This window comes from Cyanistes caeruleus, chromosome 6 (genome assembly GCF_971803275.1).
Source record: "Cyanistes caeruleus chromosome 6, bCyaCae1.hap1.1, whole genome shotgun sequence".
In the NCBI taxonomy this organism is placed as follows: Eukaryota; Metazoa; Chordata; class Aves; order Passeriformes; family Paridae; genus Cyanistes; species Cyanistes caeruleus.
Window position 1 is genome coordinate 38858459 of NC_141706.1, and position 21519 is coordinate 38879977.

The window sequence follows — 21519 nt, forward strand, 5'->3', positions numbered from 1 at the left end:
AGCTACTACTGTAACTGGCCCAATGCCAGTCTGATGGTCAACTTCCTACCTGAGAGGAGGTGACAACTAGTGGATTCTCAGAATTTCTTCCACGTGTCAGGATTGTCCAGACAACAAAAAGGCTTCTTAGCAGTCTGAATGATTCCACAAGAGAATCCAGGAAGGCTCAGGAATACCAAAGGCCTACCCAAAGCTTGGGAACTGTTAGGCTTATATGCATCCAAGCACTGAAGAACATAGAACAAAGAAGGCACGCTGACCTCTAGAATAGTTACAGCTTTAATCCTTCTTCATTGTAGCCTCCTGCACTATAATCATTCTTATAGTTTAGTATGATTGTGGTAACTTTTCTGAATGAAAATTCTCAAAAAGTGGATATTGCTATTGTTATGCTGTGTGTGTATATATATACACACATAAATATATATAACAAGGAGTAGGTGATGATACTCTCAATTCAGACTCAGTAGGATTACATTTAAAATCAAGATGAAATTCATCTGAAGAACAATAGCATTAATAAATTTAAAAATTCTCTGATATCCAGTTGAGTAACCTGCACAACAGCACAACTCAAAGGACTTAAATACAGATCCCTAAAAATTGCCTTTGCCTCGAAGTCAATTTCATATCTTTGGCTGGACCAAAAATAAAACCCAAAGTAAAGATTCTGAGGAGAAAGATATCCTGCATTGCAGGCTTGCACTATTTAGTGATAATAAAAAGGTTAAATACAGGCACGTGCATACAACTTTGCTGCCTATAGCCAGGGTTACGAGTATCAAGCTCAGCAAAGGCTACTTGAGAAGAGTCATCACTTCCATGACCTTGACACTGGTTGGTCCCACAACTTCTATACAATTTAGCGATGTGAGAGAACAGATGATGGTGCAATACATAGAAATGGCAGCATTTAAAATTCATAGTAGCGTAAGGCCATTACTTTTCCCAGTGGGCCACTTGAACTTTAATAATGTCTGACCTAGTTGGCCAATAAGTTCTAGCAGCAGACAGAGGAAAATTGCCAGTATTAGATACTGTTTGATTTTTCATTTAGGAAGACTTAGAAGTTTCTTTAAGAACAGAGCACCAATTCCTCCTGTAGACACCTAATTTTTTGGTGTCTCTTGTAACAAGCAATATGTTTTAAAACAACTGCAGACTATGAACAATCTGTATCAGATGTGAAAAAAAAATTTGCAGAAGTACAAATAACCAATGCAAGCAATGATCCCAATATAATGCTAGCTCTTTGCAGAGATAAATTACACCTTCTTTCACCCACACCACAAAAACCTGACTTCCAACAGCAATAATATAAGTGCAACAAAAAATACACCATATTCAAATGATTACAAAGTATTTATGAATAATCTCCCAACCTGAAAAGAGAAGAACAAAAATGCAGGTTTTCCATTCACATATATATGGCTATGATAAGAAGAATAGCATCATACTTTAACAGTGGATAAATACATAACATGTTAAAAGTCACAGCAATAGCAGCAATAGAAGAATAGCAGGCCCAAACCAAAAGGAACTAGTTTTTCAGTCTTATAATCTTAGTAAGCAATTAGTAGAAATAGACAGCAATTTGCCTAAGATATTGTTATGATATAATTTTTTTCTGGAATTAAACAGTGCTTATTGCATGAATGTTTGGAACCTATTCCAATGCCAAACCCACCCAGAGACATCTATAAGTAAATATTATTTCACATACATTTCAAGTCTCTTCCATTAAAATATAAAACTGTTTTGTAAGGTCGAGTTTTCAAACTGGAAAATATTATCAGATGTAATACATGACAATATATATTCACAATAAGGGCTTAAGAAATACATTGTCAGAGCTAAAACGTGAAATTAAAACTCCCAAATATTCTGACATCAGGCTTCAATGACTATTGAATGTCCTCACATGACAGACAGCAGAACTTGTCTGGTCCCCTTTAAGTATCTAGTCAGAGAATCCACTGACAAAAGAATCTGATAGGAGTCAAAGAGGGTTTGTTTCCACATATACCTTGATAATTTCAGTATAGTCCACCACATCTCCATTTCCTAGTATACTCAAGAATTCTGCTTTTAACTCTACCATTAAATTTTTTGAGAAAATTAAATAAAAAACCACAATGCTTGAGACTAGCAAAAGTAGATGATTTTCTATGTCCTTGATTTCAATGACTCCAAGTTACTTAGCAAGAAGAAAATTTTCTTAATATCCAGGAAAGTATCAGTGAACGTTCCAAGCAGCATACCAGAGATGAAGGAAAAAGGCAAAACAACTGTGAACTCCTCATTTGCATTCAACTGTACAATTATCCACACTTTATTTCAATTTACTTCAGTTAAGACTGTACCACAAACATGTTTGCAAATTTGACATCTTTATCTTAGTAGCACAATCTAAATGTTGAACCATTAGATAAAAATACACTAAAGTGTTCCTTATGTGATGTTGGTTGTGTGAAGAAGGATGTTCCTAGGGTGCAACAGCAATGGACCTCAACATGCAGTTATGGCAAGGAAGATACAATTTAAACCAGGGGTTTATCCTTCTCCTTTCACATCTGCCCTACTGATAGGGCCAAGGTCCACACATTGAAAATATACTCAGTAGGTTATTACTGGAAAGCAATATTCAAAATATTTATTTCATGTTCATCCCCTCATATTGTTTGGATTAGTCTATCGTGCTACTTCCTCTTATGCCCAGGAAAAGAAATAAATCAGGAGAAGTTAAGGGAAGTTTTTCAGGCTTCAATCTCAAATTTACTTACTGGACAAAGGGGAAAATAATTCTACTTTATAGCTCTTTTTTTCAACAAAACTACATTGTCCTGTACAAATTAGGTGTTTAAGTTTAGAAAATTATTTTTAAAAATGAATTGCAATTCAGAGCTCATTAGATTGTTCATCTTATATTAAAAAATTAACTTGCATGTAAAAAGCATATCGTGTTGAACTAAATAAATCCCTAAACACCCTTAAACAATTTGCTCCTAAAAATATATAATCAAATTTAGAAAACTATAAACTACATTCAAAATTTATTATTTACAAGCAATTAATTACAAAGACAGCCAGGTGGCTTTCATTACATAAATTACTGTTAATGACACTTGCCTCATGCTGCTACTGTATTTAGCATTTGCATGCATCACATGTCAAGCACACACACTGTTGCATAGGTTCCTCCAGGGTAAAAAGTGAACAACTTAAGTCAAAAAAGTGTCCAGTTACCAAATCAAAACTGTTAATTCCTTAAAGAAGTCAGGATCTTATTGACCTTCCCCATCCAGGATATAATCTCAAAAATACATTCAGGATAAATTTCAAGAATTAAACATGGATGATATAGACATGATAGTTTTTAGCAAACTCCCATTTTGGTTATGATGCAGATTCAAGGCAAGAGATTAATCCATTTATAGGTAGCTCCCTTGTGATTTTGGAGCCCTAGACAATGCATATAATTAAAAAAAAAAATAAAAATGTTAAGCTATTTGTAATTATTGAACAAAACAAAAGGGAAAAAAAGGATAATAATTCTTGTCTACCTACTCAACAGTGCAGTATTTTGTCTTGTATATCTAAGTTGTTGTACCATGCATGCAGATATTTACAAAGCCTATTTTCAGCCCCAGGGATATAGCTTATTATGTCATAGAGGGAATAAAGTCATTTAATGCCACTACTTACTTCCCCTTTAAAAGATTGCAGAAATGCACAAGAAGGAAAGCCAGCTATTTCTTTTTACTAGTGTTCTTCCAGCACTCTTTTAAAAAAAGCTTTCTATCTAAAACTGGCAGGCAATATGAAGGGAACATCACAAGAGCTGATCACAACATTACATTACTGTATCCTAAAACTTCTCTAACCCTTCCCACTCCTATCAACAGGCTTTTCCTTTCCCTCGCTCCCCTCTCTGGATGATTTTTCTGGTGTTCCTTATACTGCCCTGAAAATACATACAGTGACTATAAGCTTTGTTTCCCACAGTGCCACAGCAGGGAAGGCTGTCTTTCCAAAACTCTTCATGAAACAGAATCTAATGAACACTAATGGAACAGAATCATTTATGATATGAACAGTCAATAAGACTGACTACACATTATCACCTTCACTAAGCACCAAAATTTCACCAGTTTTGTTAGAATGAGCCTAGAGGCTTTGATAAATAAATGTGGGAGCCATGGAAGAACCAGCATTAGTTCTCTGTTAAAATAAGCTGATCTCAGCATGCATCAAGTAGTATGGCATGACTCACTGGTAATTCTTAAATGTTTGTGACTTATAAAAAACATAATAAAATCAAAAATTATCATCTTTATATTAAGTCCATAAGGACTAAAGTAAAAAAAAAATAAAAAAAAAATAAATAAATGAGAAGAGTGTTCCAGTGTTGATTCACTGGAAGTCACTGAAAATTTCCTGATAAAATCCTTCAGGCAGCTTTCAAAAATGCCTCACACAAAATACGCAGCCCTATCTTCTCATATTTTGAGTTTTAATATACTACAATAAAGCAGCAAAGGCCATAGAGCCACCTTCTCTTTCAGATTAATCTTCATTTTTCTTCACATTTAAATATCAGGTCTTCATACGTTACCAAATTTCTAAGAGTGGCAAAGTACCAGAATTAGAACTTCAGAAAATAGTGAAAATTGAGAGAACGAAATATTCTCAACTGGAATGTTTACATGTCTGCACATTAGTGAGTAACTAACAATTTACATATACATGTTATACATGTCATATCTTATAAGAGTGTATATTCTCATAAAAGAGATCTCTACTTTTAACCAAAGGGTACCAATAAGAGGATGTTGAGACCAAGTTTCTAGTTTTTAGAAACCAAAAGATTTAGAGTGAAGAAGGGAGTTAAGCCATAAATTAGTACTTTGGGGTGGATATCCTTTGTTTTCAAACTTTCTAACAATAAGTAAAAGATCCCTCTATCAACTTTTATTTAGAAGTAACTTCTCCTTCCTCATGACAGTAAAATTTTAAGGCCAAGAGGGGAAAACATGGCATGAATTCACAGCAGATATGTAAATACTTTTGTCTCTCTGTACCCCCAAAGTATTTTGTTAATGCACCTCTTTCCACTAAACCAATTGCAAAGAAATATTTAACCTAAAGTTATGGCTGTTCATGTGTAATCTGTTACCTGGATTTAAAAAAAAAAAAAAAAAGGCAGAAGGCCTCTCTATCCTCCTAATCACCATATCAATGACACATGCCACAACAGAGAAGCACTAGTTTATTTGATTGATCATGGTAGATAAACTCCAAATAACAGAGAAATTAACAAATGCTTGACATTTGCTCAACATCCATTATTCTGACACTGCTTTCAGGATTTCAAAGCCTGGGAGTATGCTTAATCAACATTCATATTCCCTAGTGAGCTACAGGCACCATATTGCGCCCCGCCTTAGTACTGATGAAAACTGCATATTGGCCATTTCCAAAATGTTCTGGGACTCCACGCAGGGCCCCTTCTCTCCCTTGTTCCTGTTCTGCAGTTTTCTTTTAAACACTTCCAAGACAAAAGCATCTGCCAGTTTTTCTCTCTAGGGATGTATGCAAAATGAACTTAACAGTTTTAAGGCAAGAGAAACCCTCACATCTAAATTCATTCATAGGACAGAAAAGGGCCTAAGAGGCCTCTCTAGGGACAAAACCCTGCTGAAATTTTCCCCGACAACAGTGGGAGCTTTATAAAATCTAAGTCCAGACAATTTCCAATTCAAATGCCCAGCATAGCATGACCTTTGTCAGATCTATGAGCCCTAGATGCACCCACTATTTTTTTATTCTAACCAGCACAGACATTAGACAGGGCACTACTGCTAAGCAGGAGGTTGACTATTTGCATGCTCTTCTATTGTGAAAATGTAACAGTGACAGCACTGTGTCGAATTCTTTTCCCCCTAGAACTTTAACTCCATAGGAGAGGCATAGCTGACAGATGACTCTCCCAACATCTGTGTTATGTACACTGCACAGCTGAGGAACCTTGGATCACTGTCACGGCTTCTCAGAGATGACCTACACCTTTCTTATAGCTACACATGATCAAAAAAGTAAAATAAAAATTTGAAAATGCCTTTTCTTAAATGAAAAGTAAATATGGCAAGAAAGATTAACATAATTTAGTCATTAAGCTGTTCACATAGCAGCTCACCATATGTTGTATAAATGTCCTATACAAAATAATTTATCAGACCTGACACGTTGCACATCATATTGTATTATTTAATATGCTTACTAAAATTTCATGGATCAAGCGCCACTTCTGAAAGCATACAGAAAGCCCTAGAAGATATTTCTTCATCTTCTGTGATTTATTTTGATTGCCTTTTACAGCTACATGATAAAGTAGAACTTGCAAAATTACGAGGTTAGGGTTTACACAGCTTTTGCTTCATATACTATAACAATTAGCTTCATGTCTATATAACATTTTGCTTGCATTTAATATTCAGAAGCACATTAAAATAAGCATGCTGCTTTCCACTGCATATTTTAATAATTTCAACTGGTTATTTCAGTAAACATCATGATCCACTAATGCAAAGTTCCACTGAGAGATATCCTTGAAAAAGAAATTAAACAGCTAAGAATTACAAAATAAACTAACACAAACAAGTAATATGTGATACATGCTGACCTCCCTAAATCTGTCTACATAAAAATATATTCATTTTTACACAGTAGCTGAAACATTTGAATATTATCTTTAAATTACTGTGATTTAAAATGTTAGAATGACTGGCATCTATTGCAGATAAATGGACAAAATTGTCTATCCAGAAACCTTGAAACCACAAAAAATAACAATGTGTAAGAATGATCGTCTGTCACTGTCGAGGTCTGTGTCTAAATAGTAAATTAAAACAAAAAGAGTAAGCAGGAAGCTTGTGAATAATAGTTGTTGGGCAACCAATGGAATTTGTTTGGAAAAAAATGTTCAGCACTTAGATGACATATCAAGCAGACAGATATGGCTAGAAAAATATTTACACTGAAACTATGCATTATTCCATAAAGGACCATTCTCCTTTCTTTCTCAGACCACTGATGCCAAAGGAACACAATACAAATGAGATAAAAATGTAGCCCAACTTACTCTTTTTGGTCAGCAATTATAGTCTCCTGTTCCTAATAAAAGGATAAAGAAAAGCATATTCCTGTGTTAGATCACTCATTTCAGTTAGGTCACTGAACTCCATATGGACTGGAACTTCCTTGGCTTATTGGGAGTTCCCTGCCAACTGGTCAAAACAGATCTTCCTTCTTAAGCTCTGTAAGAACCAGAGATCTAGCTTTCAAGTTTTTTTTTCCTCTTTTAGTATTTTGCGTACCCCAAGAAAACGCACTTGTTTAGGAGGACATACTGCTCAGCTGTGTTGAAAACTGAAGAAGAGCTACATTTACAACATGCATTTTATATTGATGCCAGAAATGGCTAATGTTCAATAGCCATTTCATATATAGGAACATACACACTCTGCCTATTAGTTACTGTACTCTCCACAAGTTATAGTGTGCAAATGAGCATCTGTATTCCACAGAAGAGATGCAATAAAGAACTGGATGTTACCAGTATCAACAGAGGACTGATAAGAAGTTCTGCCATCTCCCAGCCAACCATAAATAGAAACAGAGATACATGATGTCTTTATTGTTGTCTGTGTCTTCAATTAACAATAGGGAACTCCAAAGGACCCTTTATAGTAATTCAGTCACAGGAGTATTACCTCCATTCTGGTCACAGTTTCTATGTTGCCTGGTTTCAGACATGCTGCATTGCATAAGACAATTCCTCTGCTATCACATGGGTCTTGTTCAAAGGAATATTTGATAATGTTTTGCTTTCTGTGAAAGAAAATATCTTATGATGTCTGAGGACATTTTTGTTCAGTGTTGAAGATTTTGGAGGTGTATGAGAAACCAGGTCATCAAATGCTTCCAAGACTTTGAAGGCCTGAATACAGATACGCAAATAGAGGACAATCACCCAAACAATAAATTCCTCTTCAGCACTACATCCTGATCTGAAGCCTTTTTCCACTTTTGGATAGACTGCAACACTTAACATTCTATTCAGATGAAAAGGATAAAGCAAGATAGTGAAGTTCAACAACTCTCTGGTACAAAGAAATGAGACTGTCACTATCAATCAGGCTACTGGATATCCTGGTGCATGCAGTGGAAGGGACAGTATCTCCCTCTCGTATCAAATAATTTCACAAAATGTTATGGACAGAAGAATTTTTAAAAAAGGTTGTACCAAAATAAAACATAAGATATGTAAAAATGCTTCAGTTGCTTACAAACAGAAGTTTTTTTCCTAAGTTGTTCACAAACTGTAATGTTTTTCCCACAACAGGCAAACAGTTCCTGTTTGGCAAATTTAAGACTTTTGACAAGAAGTTCATTTACTTTGAATTCCTAATTTGAAGTCCATGAACAACAAGGACTTCATGAGATCCAAGCTGAAAACTAACGACAGAGTACGCCTAAGGGAGAATGAAATCTACTTGTATGGTACCAATTAGTTAAACAAATACATGAACAAGGCTTTTAACCATCACCTGATCAGAACGCAGAGCATTATCTTTCCATTCTTCTTTCAATTCTTCTATTGTTTTTCTTGGTAACAGTACTCAATCAGGCTTGTCTTAGAAGGCAATTTTATTAGGATCAGTTCTTGTGTTGCATTTTCTTACAGAAATTAATCCTTAGCATTATTTCACTCAGTTTAGAGTGTAATTCAAGCTTCTGAAAGTTTCACATTGCAAATAAAGATAATTATAATACTTTCACCAGGAACTTAAAAGATGAACAATTAAAAAATTACTCTTATAGAAGCGTATATGCTGTTTTTTAAAGTGATGCTATAAGCCATAAGGGGCATATATCAGCACCAAAATGGTTGTAGTCATTAATTTAAGTAATAAATCATAGGTCCTGCCAACAATGACAGCAAACAGATGCTAACAAGAAAATGTATTATTTAATATGTTGTGCGTTATAAAAATCTAAGCATTTAGGACACTTCTTAAATTTTTATAATAATATGCATTTTATACATTACTGTTTTGACACATACAAGAACCAAATTTATAGGTCTCATTCAGGACTTGCTTTCTCTTCTGTGAATACAGAATGGATTCCTGAGAGAGAAAAAGCTCAAGAAGTCAATGTTTCAAATAAATGTATGCAACAAAATCAAGTTGTGTGTCTTGCTGTCCTGAAGTAAATATCATAAGCAGTGAATTTCATTAGAATATGAAAATCAACTTATTTGCTTTAATGTAAACAGAAGTTTTTCCCTGAAAGTTGGAAGAAAAATAAAATAACTATGAAGTTTATCTCTATGTATGGACAACAAAAGATTATAAGATTTGCCATTAATTTAAAAAATAATTCTGTACAGTCCTTACATACAGAGTTTTAATACTGAATAACTCTCAATGAGTCTGCCAAGTTATAAAAATGGCAATTTTATTTTCTATCATGTCTTATTATTTGTTTCTTGTATCAGTTTATATAATACCATATAATGTTACAATTATTTTCACCAAAAGCATCACTTGCAAAAATGCCAAAACAGAAACAAAATCTATGCTAGCAATTAAAAATTTGATCTATTCCACTCCTTCCATTCACAGCCACCTCTCTGGACCCTAAAAGCCAGATAGAATGATTATCTGATTCTGGTACTGACACATGAGAGCGTAAGAAATGCAATTTTGCCTTTTGGCAAGCTCCGCCACACTAAACAGAACCACTGTGCAAACACCTTTCCCAGCCCTGCATCTCTGCTGCTGTACAGCTTGCTGCATAAGGTCCCTCTGCAGGAGGGTCAATTGTTTCTAAGATCATCACTGCTTTTTCCAGACATTTTTGTTTTGCTTTATGGAAACTATTTGGAAAAATAACACCCCTGTTTCATTCTGATTTTCAGTGAACTCCTCTTGTTATCAGCACAGTTCCTTTCTTGGAAGCGCTTCACTCAATGCTTTATAACACTTGAGAAAGCAGTGATCAGAGTATGGAAACTAAATTTTCTTCATTAAATCTACTGAAGCAGATATTAAAAATGCATTTAATATACTGGGGATGGCTGGTGGGCATCACTGACTGTGACAGGCCAGTTACTGATGAGCTGCTGTCAGACGGCCTTCTCAGCAGGGATCTGTGTCTAAGGCTGCTGAAGGACAGCAATATCTTCCCTTGTGTGTAAGCTCTATTCATCTCCCAAGTATTTACTAAATCACAGACCTCTGCACACAAACCCAGTGTTTCAGCGCATGCTAACAAATGATGGATGGCCTAGTCAATTCGTTATGTCCTGAAAGCGTGATTTCCTGCCATTCCAATCATCAAACCTCTAGAGCCTTCAGAGCTGATCAGTCCTGGAGAATATATTTTGCAGGCTCTATTAAAGGAGTAGAGGTTCTTTCCATTAGTCTCAAACTTTTTTTTTTCCCCCCCTGGCTGATTTAAAGAGAACTCTCCTTCCAACAGCACCACTGCTACCACTCTTCCATGTGTAAAGTATTCAGCAAATGTACCTTTGGTACATCAGTGAAATAGCACTCTTAAACACGAACCAGTTAAGAAGATGGATTTTGTTTGTGAGTACTATAAATGTGACAATATTTTATTTAAATTCATCTATATGTCTTTATTATGTAACCTAGACAACCCTCAAACCATTTTGTAACTTAGCTTTTTTGATCAAATACCTTTTACAGCAATGGAGTGCTCAAAAGGACCTGTTTTCTTTGTATTTGCCTAGTGAAACGTATCAGAACTCTCTTAATTATATTCCTCTTAAAAGCATAAGACACTTAGGAATAAACTTCCAATGTTCAAAAGACAGGCTAGCTGTCAAAGAAACAAAGCTTCTAGATTTCAGCCTTTTCATAGCAAGGCAATATCATGAACAGTCTTTCTTCTATATGCTAGAGGAGAAATTTTATTTACCTATTCAGCGATCTATAGGAGCAGAATATACATAGCTCATGCCTCTTATTCTGAAACACTGAGCCTCAAATGAAATAGTCCACAGCTGTTGACGAGTTAGCTGTCTACAGCATCACAAGTTTTTAAAGGCGGTATAACAGATATGAGTAAAGTTTAGGTAAACAAGCATTTGGTTACTCTGAAGTGCAAAGACCTTGGATTTCTTTGCTTGCTAGGTGTGATCCAGACATAGCCAGTACAAACCAATCCACATTGCCCTACCGTTCACCTCAACCTTGACCTGGAGATTAAACTCACTTTTATTGCACACAAAGGTCATCTGTGTTAGGTCAAAATTCAAAGTCCCTTGTCAGCTAAGGTTGATATATTCCAACCTTTCCTACTCTAATGCATCAAATTTTTCATGGTGAGGTCATATTCAGTAGACAGTGTATTCAGCAATTTATCGTGCCATTGTAATATAGCCCAGAATATGATTGTCCAAAAAACAACGCATGAATAAAATATTTTCCATTCTGATGTAGCAAATCCCCAACGCTCATAAAACTTGAACGCAGATTTGTTTGCAGGCTTCAGAAGAATGATACATTATGGAGCTGTTTCTAAAATACAATCAAGAATTACCATTTCTATCACAATATTCCTTAAATACAAGCAACATGAATATAATGGTATCCTAAAATCCACAAGTCAATTAAAAAGCACATATGGTCAGTGTTAAAACTTCCACTTCATCCTTCCTTAACAACCCCCATAATCTTGCCCTTAAATCTACAGACATCTGTTGGTCTGTCTGATGACACCAAGCTTGCTTTAGAATGAAATACTAGAAAAAGACTATGCCACAAGACTTATATTCTTATCCTACTGGGATTATCACATCCATGGAATTTGAGAAGTGTCAGAAAGTACAACCAAATTAAACCTCACAAAGCAATACAGTAGTGTACATGGTGACAAAGACAATTCTCCCTGCTTTTACACATGAAAGGATTTTCTTTTTTTTTTCCCTTTCCCTTTTTTAATCTTCTTCTGCTCTTTTTCTGGTTTTTTTCCCTCTTTTTTCTCCATTTTATTTCTTTTTCTCTTGCATTTTATCTCGTTTTCATCTTGTCTATATTCTCTTTTCTTCCTATTGTTTTCTCTTTTCTCTGCATTTTTTCTGCTTTTTTTTTTTTCCCTCTCTCTTTCTATTTCTTTTCTTCTGAATTAAACACAGTACTTAACACACAGCTCCGAAAGACTCAGAATGCATTTTCAAATTACAGGGAACTAATTTCCACATCTGCTTTAAAAGGCTCTCTCCAATCATTGTATTTCACCATCAAATCTTCAAAGGATATAGGACTGGCTTCTAAGTGGTTTGTATAAATTCCTCAAGGCCAAAAAAGGTTTTCCTTTACTCAGCCAAAACGAATTTCACAAGTGTAATAAGTCCTGCCCTGTGTAATTTTTTTTTTTTTATGAAAAGAACTGTACTCCCATATGGTAGCACTTCACAAACTGTAAGAGGAAAAAATAAGAGAGAAGAGATTTATCAGTACTCAAGAATTCAGAAAATAAAACTTTAATGTTCATTGTGTATTTCAAACAAAATTTCAAGACTAATTCTTAAAATAGGTTTGTATTTTGCTAGGATGGACAACAATGTGGGAGTGTATGTAACGAAGAAAATGGTTACACCTATAAAAAATGTGACAAGAAACTATGATGGACCTCCTTCAAAATTAACTTTCATGCTGACACACACTTATGTATTACACCTGCTTTTCTATTAGTAGGTAATATGCAAACTTGAAAGAACCCTTCTATCTCTCCAAACAAAAGAAAGCATCCATGTCCTGAAAATCGAGTATTTACATGTGCTAGTCGAAGTTTTCTGCCTAAATCCTATCTGTTGGTGTTGGGAAAACCACAAATATAAGCAAAACTATATTTTCAATTCTACTCTGAAACCTCCAACTGCCTTAACTTTTAGGTCAGTATCTTCTGTTTAATTTAATGAATAATTAAAGAGATAAAGTTTTTCTGAGTTATACACTGATATTGCTGATTTCTTTCACACAATACTTCACATTACAGAAGAGGATTGTTATCCCTCCTATTTCAGCAAACAGTTTGTTAGCTAGTCATACCAAATCCAACCAATTACAAGTTCTTTAACGCTTGTTCACTGATATTAAGTGAAAAGAGGAACCGCCCTTTTCAACAGGTTCAGCCTCTCAAAGCTGTGATAGAGTAGATTTTCTACCAAGGGTTCAAATAACAAGAATATTGTCAGTTCTTCACATAATTACTTTGCACAGCTAATTTTTATTTCCTTCTAGGATTATTTAAAATATGCTACATTTTATTGCGGGTCACTTCTTAAAACTTGTTAATTCTCTTTTCAATTGATAAGCCAAGACTTCTTTCTCATCTCTTATTATCAATCTGTTTACCTGTGAGGTTTACTGCAGCTTCAAGAACCTAACATTTTAAATTATATTAGGCTTTTTTTACATAGACTAAAACAAACTCTGTGTCAAACTTTGTTTACTCTGAAATCTAATATAAAAGAAGAAAGTACAAGACTTTGAAAATTCTACTGTTCCATTGATACATTAAATCCTCCAGACCATTTAAATACAGTACAGTGGTACAAAGCATTTGCCACATGATGAGATTGTTTATATAGGCAGAGCATGAATTTATGTCCTTGTTAAATACTGAGAATATAGAAAAAGGGAATTTAGAATGTGCCTTTAAACTTTTTTTTTCAGAATAAGTTTCTAGCAATTGTAGGCACAAAGGTAACTTTCTAAATGAGATTTGCTAGATCAGTGTTTGCAGAGTAATGAAAAACAGCCTAGTTCTTCTGCTTTTCAAAATAATTAATCAATGATTTAGAAGAGCAGGGAGAGCAACAGAAGTTGTAAGAATAATGTTGGGTTTGCTAAGACAAGAACCTTTCTAGGCAGAAGAGTGCAACTGAAGTGTCACACATCAGTAGGCTGCCTGCTCATAAATACAACCTGTCTAATAATCCCGTGCCCAAGTTCAGAGCCTCGAACTCTGCAAGCCATGGAGGCAGCTATCTACCCTCTGCTCACGAGCCTCCCTGCCAGTCTGCCTTCCTGGGTAACAGCAGCTCCAAAAGCAAACCTTCCACCTCAACTCAATCTGCAGGCTCCAGACACCAGAACACAGAATTGGAAAGAAAAAAGAAAAAAGGGTGATGAAAGAGAAAATCAGTTCCACCCTCCTGTTTCTCACAACCATCATGGGCTCATCAGTATTGCTTGAAAATCTAAGCAACTGCATGAAAGCAGAATAAAATTATTCACAAAGAAGCAATATATTGCTTATTTGCCTTGTAAATAAAGTTGGCTTCAAGAAGAAAATGAAAGGCCTATCCACCCCCAACTCTAAAACACAAAACCAGAGGCAACAATGACACTGGAAAAGAGGAAGCAAAAATGCTTCCTCAGTCTTAAGCTGCTGGTAAAAGAAATAACATTCATACCATAAATTTAAACTTTTTAGAGCCTTTGTTTCAATATGAACCACTACAGAGAAAGTGATAAAATTGAGCAAATAATTAACAGATTTATTTTTTTTCCCAACTTACATTGTAACACATTACTGTGCAGATACATTTTTTTAAAAACTAAACTCTTGCTGAGATGCTTTCCAGGCCTGCTGCAATTTAATAAAGCTATCAATTATTTGGAGAAAGAGCAACACAGTTGCTGAAAATGTGGGGAAAACTGAAGTGATACTAAGTAAAGAAGAGGTCATCAAAGTAGAGGAATGTGCATTCCTTGACATGCTGTGGGAATAAAGTGTGTGCATTCCACGAATCAAATATGAAGTTACACACATTAATATCGAATAGTCACACTCAAGTATATCATTATGAAGCTGTGCATCACATTTTCTTCTTGCTTACTGGGAAAGAAAAAGAAAGGAAGAAAAATTAAAAAAAGTACTTCTCTTACATTTATGCTAGGTTCCCTTACCTTTCTGCTGTGAAAAAAGCTCCTCTTGACCACATGGAAATAAGTTTTCATGCAAGGAACACATAAAGGACAGTACTTTTTGGAATATATGCACAAAAGTGACAAACTGCACGTAGCAGCTGATAAAAGTAAGCTGATAAAAGCAGCTGATACTTCAAAACCCTAGTACTTCGAAAATCTCTATAGCACAGTTAGCACTTACATAGTCTCAGAAACCAATGCTTCTTTTAAAGGAATGCAAGTGAAGGTACCTAAAGGAAAGTTGGGCTAGAAGCAGCAAGTTAGTTTAAAAACTTGAAAAAAGGAAGAGAAACAATACAGACTACACAAATTGTGCTATAGAAAAATATAGCACTCCTCAATGGACTGAAACACTTTTCACAACAGTGTAGTGAAGTAACTTGAAAAGCATGGGTTTTGGAATCATTAAAAGATGCTCAAGGCTACTGAGACTACTTGAACCTTAAGTTTCTGGAATCTCCAATTCAAGCACAGCCTGGTATAAGAAAACTCAAACACTCAGAACAGAACCAAGCCAGAACAAAACTCAAGACAGGATCATACTGAATTGGATCACCAAAGCTTACATCCTTACAAAGCTTGGTAGAGACCAGAGGAAGACTGCCATGGGTAACCCAAAATATTACTATCCGTACCTATCCATGCCCAAAAATTGTTACAGCCTCTTTTAAGATCCAACACATCCAGAACTGGAACCACAGGGCAGAGGGGGCATTGCCACAGTCCCTTTTTAAGTTGGAGCTGGGAAGTGGGGAACAAACTCTGCTGGCAGGACTTGCTGAAAGTGGAGGCTCTGCTTTGGAGGGGTTACTTTGGGTGGGCTTTTTTGTGTTTTTTTCCTGGGCTTGAAGTAGTAGCCACTTGGAAAAACTGCATTTCAGAGTCAAAAAGTGTTTTGGACCGAACTTTGCAAAGCTGTTGCTGATCGGTTGCTGGGACCCGGTCACCTCGTGTCAGCGCTGACAGGCCAGCGTTCCCCCCACAACGCACCCACAGTTTGGAGACATCAGCACCAGCATCATCAGAGTCTGGCATGCAGCAGTGCTGACCCCACACGCACCAGCACTTCTCATCTGCTGCTAGAACCACTCTGAAAGCCCCTGCCTTGCCCAGGGTTTGCTGCCATCCCTCCTCTTTGTCTCCCAGACCGCACAATTGCCTTCAAAGGCACCATCTCAGGGGTAGGGTCTGATGCCATTTTCCTTTCTTTCCCTACAGCAGTCACCCTTGGCCATCTTGGAAAGGGTATTTCACTTGTTAGTAAACTGTTATTTTTGTCACTTATTTCTACTCATATTTTGTTTCTCCTTATTGGCAGAAAGGGATCGGTGGTAAAAAAAGAACTCTATTTAAGAGTGCTCCCCTTTAAACTGTCTTAAACCAAATTTGGTCAAGAAAACTACAATATTCAGTCAGAATTGGATACAAAGAAGAATAGGAAAATATGTACAAGGTATATGTTTGAGAAGAGTCTACTCAAAAGTCAATTATGTTCTACTGATAAGAAGCTCTAGAAAAAGTTTCTGAAGGAAACAATGTATTCTGCTATACACAAAAGAATTGAAACAACTAAAACAGTAAGCAGTTAAACTGAAGTGCTAGAATATCAGTTTGGGTATGAATTTAACTCTCAGAACTCGGACTTTTAAGGGCAAGTTAAAACAGTGTTTGAAAAAAAGAATTTTAAAGGTCTAACCTATATCTTGTCACTATAAATAGGTAGCACTAAGGTGATTTGTAGCTAGAAGATTCTACTTGTAGGCAGCTCTAATCACTATATAAGAGAGATACATGCACTCAAAAGAAAGATTTTAACTATCTCAGAACATTTCCTGCAGTGGGCTAAAACCTGTTCTACAATGGCTTATTCAATTTAGACATTAGCTCTCATCAACAAGAATAGTATCTCAGAAGAACTTGAGCCCATAGCTGAAGGGAAAGCTGAAGAACATAATACAGAAGTAATAAAGAAAACCACAGATTATTAGCAAATAGAAAAATTCAGGTGAGAAACTAAGCAGAAAAGGTGCTACAGTTCAACAGAAAAGCACAACACTGAATATACAGAATTATCAGTCCAGTGGCATATGCGTGAAAAACATCAAAGGAACTACGGATCAGTGATCCAATATTGGCAGAGATTTATTGTGCTTAGTGTTCAAAATCACATTTTGATAATCCTCAGGTCATCCAAATACCCTGGTGTTAAATGGGAACATGTTAGGAGACAACTGCTAAGGATGTAACAAATACCTTAAGAATAAAGAAATGAATAATACATTCGTAATTGCCAGGCATGAAATACAAAGCACAGCATTAACAGAAAAGGAACAGCAATTTCCCAAGTTTTTGCAAAATAACTGGATTTTAAGCAAAGTAGACTAAATCCATGTTGTATGGAAAGTTACAATGTTGCAAAATATAAGAATTCCCAATGCTTGTATTAAAATACTTACAAATAGTATGAGAAGTAATTTAATTTTGACTTTTTGACATTAATAAGTCACATGACAATACTTGTTTGAAGTAATAACCTCATCTCCTAAAGTAGTTCAATAATAGTAAAGCACAAACTACCCTGTTGAAAAATCATTTAGATTCACAGGTCAGGTTGGCAGCTACCACCCAGCATACCTGTGCATTAAATTGTGGCAATTGTTTACAGAAATTACAACTTATTCTTAGGGAGAAACTGCAGAACAAGAGTAGGCCCTTTCACAAAGCACGACAGAGATTTTATACAAATTAGGAGCATAAAATGTGAGGCTTCAGGAAATAAAACAGCTGAGGGAGGAACAAGAGATAAGACAGCATTAGAAAAAAAACTGAGCAGATTAATGCAGAAATCCAAAGACTCTCAAGATCTATGAGGCAGTAGGAACCAGAAATATTTGAAAATTGTCAATTTATGTATTGCATTACCAGTGGAATGCCAATCCTTCCCGGGGAAAGATTGAAAGTGCAAGGTGAAAGCAGCTATTATGGATGTCAGTACTTTCCAGTTTGAATCAGCAACTGTTACCATATAATAATGAGAAACCGGCTATGGACACTTCCATCACACTGCAGGTACCGCGACAGATTCTGGAACATTTTTTTTAAAAGACTGAATTAGGAAGTTGAGGTGGGGGGGGTAGGCTTTAGTTGATTCAGGCTTTCATAAGGAAAAAAAAATCCAGCCAGTAAGTCGAGTCAGACTTTCTGGCCTAGAAGAGAATGACAAAATTTCTAGATTATAAGGAAAACTTACTTACTCCATAGTTATCAAACACATCACTGAAAAAGCCTCTCCTTTAAGATGGCATACAAGTTTACAAATCTCTGCAGCTGGCCTCTTTTACAAGGTAAGGGTTATAGAGAAGGCATAAGGGTTATGCCTGTTTTCCACATCCTAACATGTATCTATTTCAACACACTTTCCTTACTGCTAAGGAAAGCAGTGGCCTTGGAATGTATTGTTTATCTTGCACATCTGACCTGCTATGAGAAATAAACAAAAAGACAAACAAAGAAATATCACATTCCCAGAAAGAAGATGTGCAGACCTCCTCAAAATATACTCAAGACAGGCATTTAAAAAAAACCCTATCAATTCATCGCTCATACAGAAGATTTTGGCCTTCTTCTAGCATGGGCAAACAAAATTCAGGAGAGAACTACAAGCAAAATTCAGAACAGGCCATTCCCATGCCATAATGTGAAGAGTATAGTCACTTAAATATGAAAGCAGCTACTACAGCTAACCTTTGCTTTTCAGTGATCACCACACTTAAGCCAGCTCCTTTAGAAAAAAAACAGAATTCTTTTCCTAATTAACCCTATATTGTTACTTGCACATAGTTGTTCAGGAGTCATCAAGTTCTGAAACAGAGGAGTCAGTGGATCTATTGCAGAACTGAGTGGACTGCGAAGTAAAAGGTATAGAAAAGCCCAGTCTTTTTTGGATAAACCTGATTAAAAACACTCATGGATCACTTATGGATCTGTCCAGGAAGCAGGTTCCTAAAAATAGTGACTGACCTGGGAAACCAACCCAAATTCTAACCTTCTTTCCAGACAACTTCATAAGGAGAGTAGAAAAAGAGCACATGTGCATGTTTGCAAGCACACACAAATACACACAAATACTCTCTCCTAATTTCATTAGCACTGAAATGATAAAGCCAAGTCTAAGCTCCTTAGACACATGGTGTTAAGGTATATGCTTTTCCAAGTTGCAGAGTACTGAGCAAGGTGAAAAGGAAAGAATTTCACTGGACAGTTTAAAAGCCTAAGTTAATGTTGGCTTTTCATCCACTTACTGTAAGTTACACACAGCATCAGTTTCTTCCACCACACTTGTGGTTAAGACTAGCAAGGTTCATACAGGAAGTATGTGAATGATTTTCTGTTTTGCTAATTTCTCTCTCTCACCAAAGCAGATACAGTATGTAAACTACATTTTTCTGTATTATATCTGGTGATTTTAGAAATAGCACCACTCTTTTTCCCAACAAAACCAAATTTGCTTTCCTGTCCAATTCCGCAATAGCAACTCTTCCCTCAAATCTGAAAAGAAAGTGATAAACCTTGCAACTTTGTTTAAAACTCTGTTCTAGTTGGTAATAAATAAATTTCAGCATTGAAGATTGGTGCATGGAGCACATCATGTCACGGGTACCTTTCCATCCTAGCCTATAGTCATTTGCCAATGTCTTTGAGAATTCTGAATACAGCTCAGGCAAGGAAGTACATGAATGGCCATAGGTAAAAAGATGATCCCTTTTCCAGTTTCAACTGGAATGCAGCAGCAAGGAGACAATTATGAATCCAGAAAGTCCCTTCTCCCTAAGAAACAGGGGCAACGGTATTGCAGGATGGATTTCACACTTGTCCTCAGCCACTGAGGTTCGGCCTTAGCTGTACGGCTTTATTCACATCAGATCTACCTGGTGTATAAGAGGCTCGTGAAGGGCCCCAGGAGCTTTCACATGGACGGGTGTCGGGGGCGTCGGGGGAAGCGTTCTTTATTTTGTGCCAACTCCTCAGGTCACGGAGGGTGGAGCAGTACCCTGCTCTCAGCGGAGCATCTGCTTGCCGTCGAACACTGTGCGTGTGCTGGTGATTTTGTACCGTGTGGGGCCTGAACTGGGGCACCGGGTGGAGCTGGCGCAGCGGCCCCCGCGGCCCCAGGCCCGGCCGCAGCGAGCCCGCAGGCCGAGCCGGGGGCCGAGGCCCCGCGCCGGAGGGCGGGATACACTTACCTAGGAAACTTCTCCTTCAGCTTCCTCAGGCTCTGCCGGGTGGGCTGCACGTGCCCCAGGAACTGGGCTATCTCATCGTACTGGGCTTTGCTCAGCTTCATGCCTCGCACCGCCAGGGCTGCGCGGAGGCGGCAGGGGAGGCGCGGGACGCGCCGGGCGGCGAGAGGCAGAAGGCCGAGGACGGCTGGGCGGAGAAACGCGGCAAGCCCGGGACACCCTTGGCTACCAGGCGGGCGCAGAGGCAGCCGCGGCCGCCGCTCCCCGCAGCTCCGCCCCGCGTCCCGTGCGGGGCGGTGCGAGGGGGGCGGTGCGAGCGGCCATGCCGAGCCGCCCGGCTCTGCGCAGCCGCGCCGGCGGCCGCCAGTGCGCTGATCTCTGCCGGCTCGGCCGCCCTCCGCGTTTCTGGTGGGGCTGGGCGCTGGCAGCCTCACGCCTGGGGATGGGCCCTGTTTGGTGCCCCGCAAATCGCTTCTGCGAGCCGCCATGGTGCTTGCGAGGGCGGACGGAGCTGATGGGGCGGCCCCGGCCCGCAGCGGGCAGAGGGACCGAGGCGCTGGGTCTCGCTGGTGTGCAGGAGCGCCTACGCGGGGGCTCCGGCTGCGAGTCCTGCTGTAAAACGGCTTAAAAGTGAACTTTTCAAGGCCCTTTTCACAAGTCACGCTGAAATGAGTGTTTCTTGCTGCTTAAAGGGGAAATTATACCTGTGGTAGTACAGCTACTATACTAGTAGTAGAGCTGTGGGTGCAGATAGGCCTGCAGCTTTTTATGTGCCCAAGGTAAAGGCTCCCGCTGAATTTTCGGAGAAAACCATCCAAATGTGTGCTTGGATTTCCTGAAAAAGCTTGTTAAGACTCAAACTTAGGCTAGCAAAATTATTAAATACCATTTAAATATTAGTGAGTAATACTGCAAGTCGTAGTTTCTGTGCTGGGTGTTAATAGTAATTATTATAACTTCAAAGATAGGTATGCTCTCCTGTAAACACCAAAAAAAGACTAGTGCTTATGAAGAGAATTGACCATGCAGAAATAGAACAAATACAAAATAGACAAAGAAATAGAAGTACTCCCATTGATTGTGATTTAGTTGCATTCATGAGCTACCTATGGGCTACTGGTGTCCTAGTCCTGAAGTTTCCGTCTGAAAATGATGGATTAAGAGCTGAATTTCTTATTTTTATAGATTTTAGGTTCTGTTCTCTTGCTTGTTTTCTTGAAAGCTTTAGGATCACATTTTGAGGTTTT

At 37.5% G+C, this 21519-nt stretch overlaps 2 protein-coding genes across 9 annotated transcripts in view; one reads left to right on the forward strand and one right to left on the reverse strand.

Annotated features, from left to right (window-relative positions):
• CDIN1 (CDAN1 interacting nuclease 1) overlaps nucleotides 1–20760 on the reverse strand; it is a 123593-nt gene extending 102833 nt beyond the window's left edge. For all 5 annotated transcript variants that reach the window (XR_015288616.1, XR_015288614.1, XR_015288615.1 and 2 more), the window contains exon 1: nucleotides 20276–20760. Coding sequence is in view for 2 of the 5 variants with exons in the window: in XM_086895329.1 (XP_086751455.1) it covers nucleotides 20276–20760 (485 nt within the window). In the remaining 3 variants the exon portion in view is untranslated. The remainder of the gene's footprint in view (nucleotides 1–20275) is intronic.
• LOC147652612 (uncharacterized) overlaps nucleotides 20563–21519 on the forward strand; it is a 34545-nt gene continuing 33588 nt past the window's right edge. For 3 of the 4 annotated variants that reach the window (XM_086895337.1, XM_086895335.1, XM_086895336.1), the window contains exon 1: nucleotides 20563–21051. The gene's annotated coding sequence lies outside the window, so the exon portion shown is untranslated. The remainder of the gene's footprint in view (nucleotides 21052–21519) is intronic. The other variant, XM_086895339.1, reaches the window with a different exon arrangement.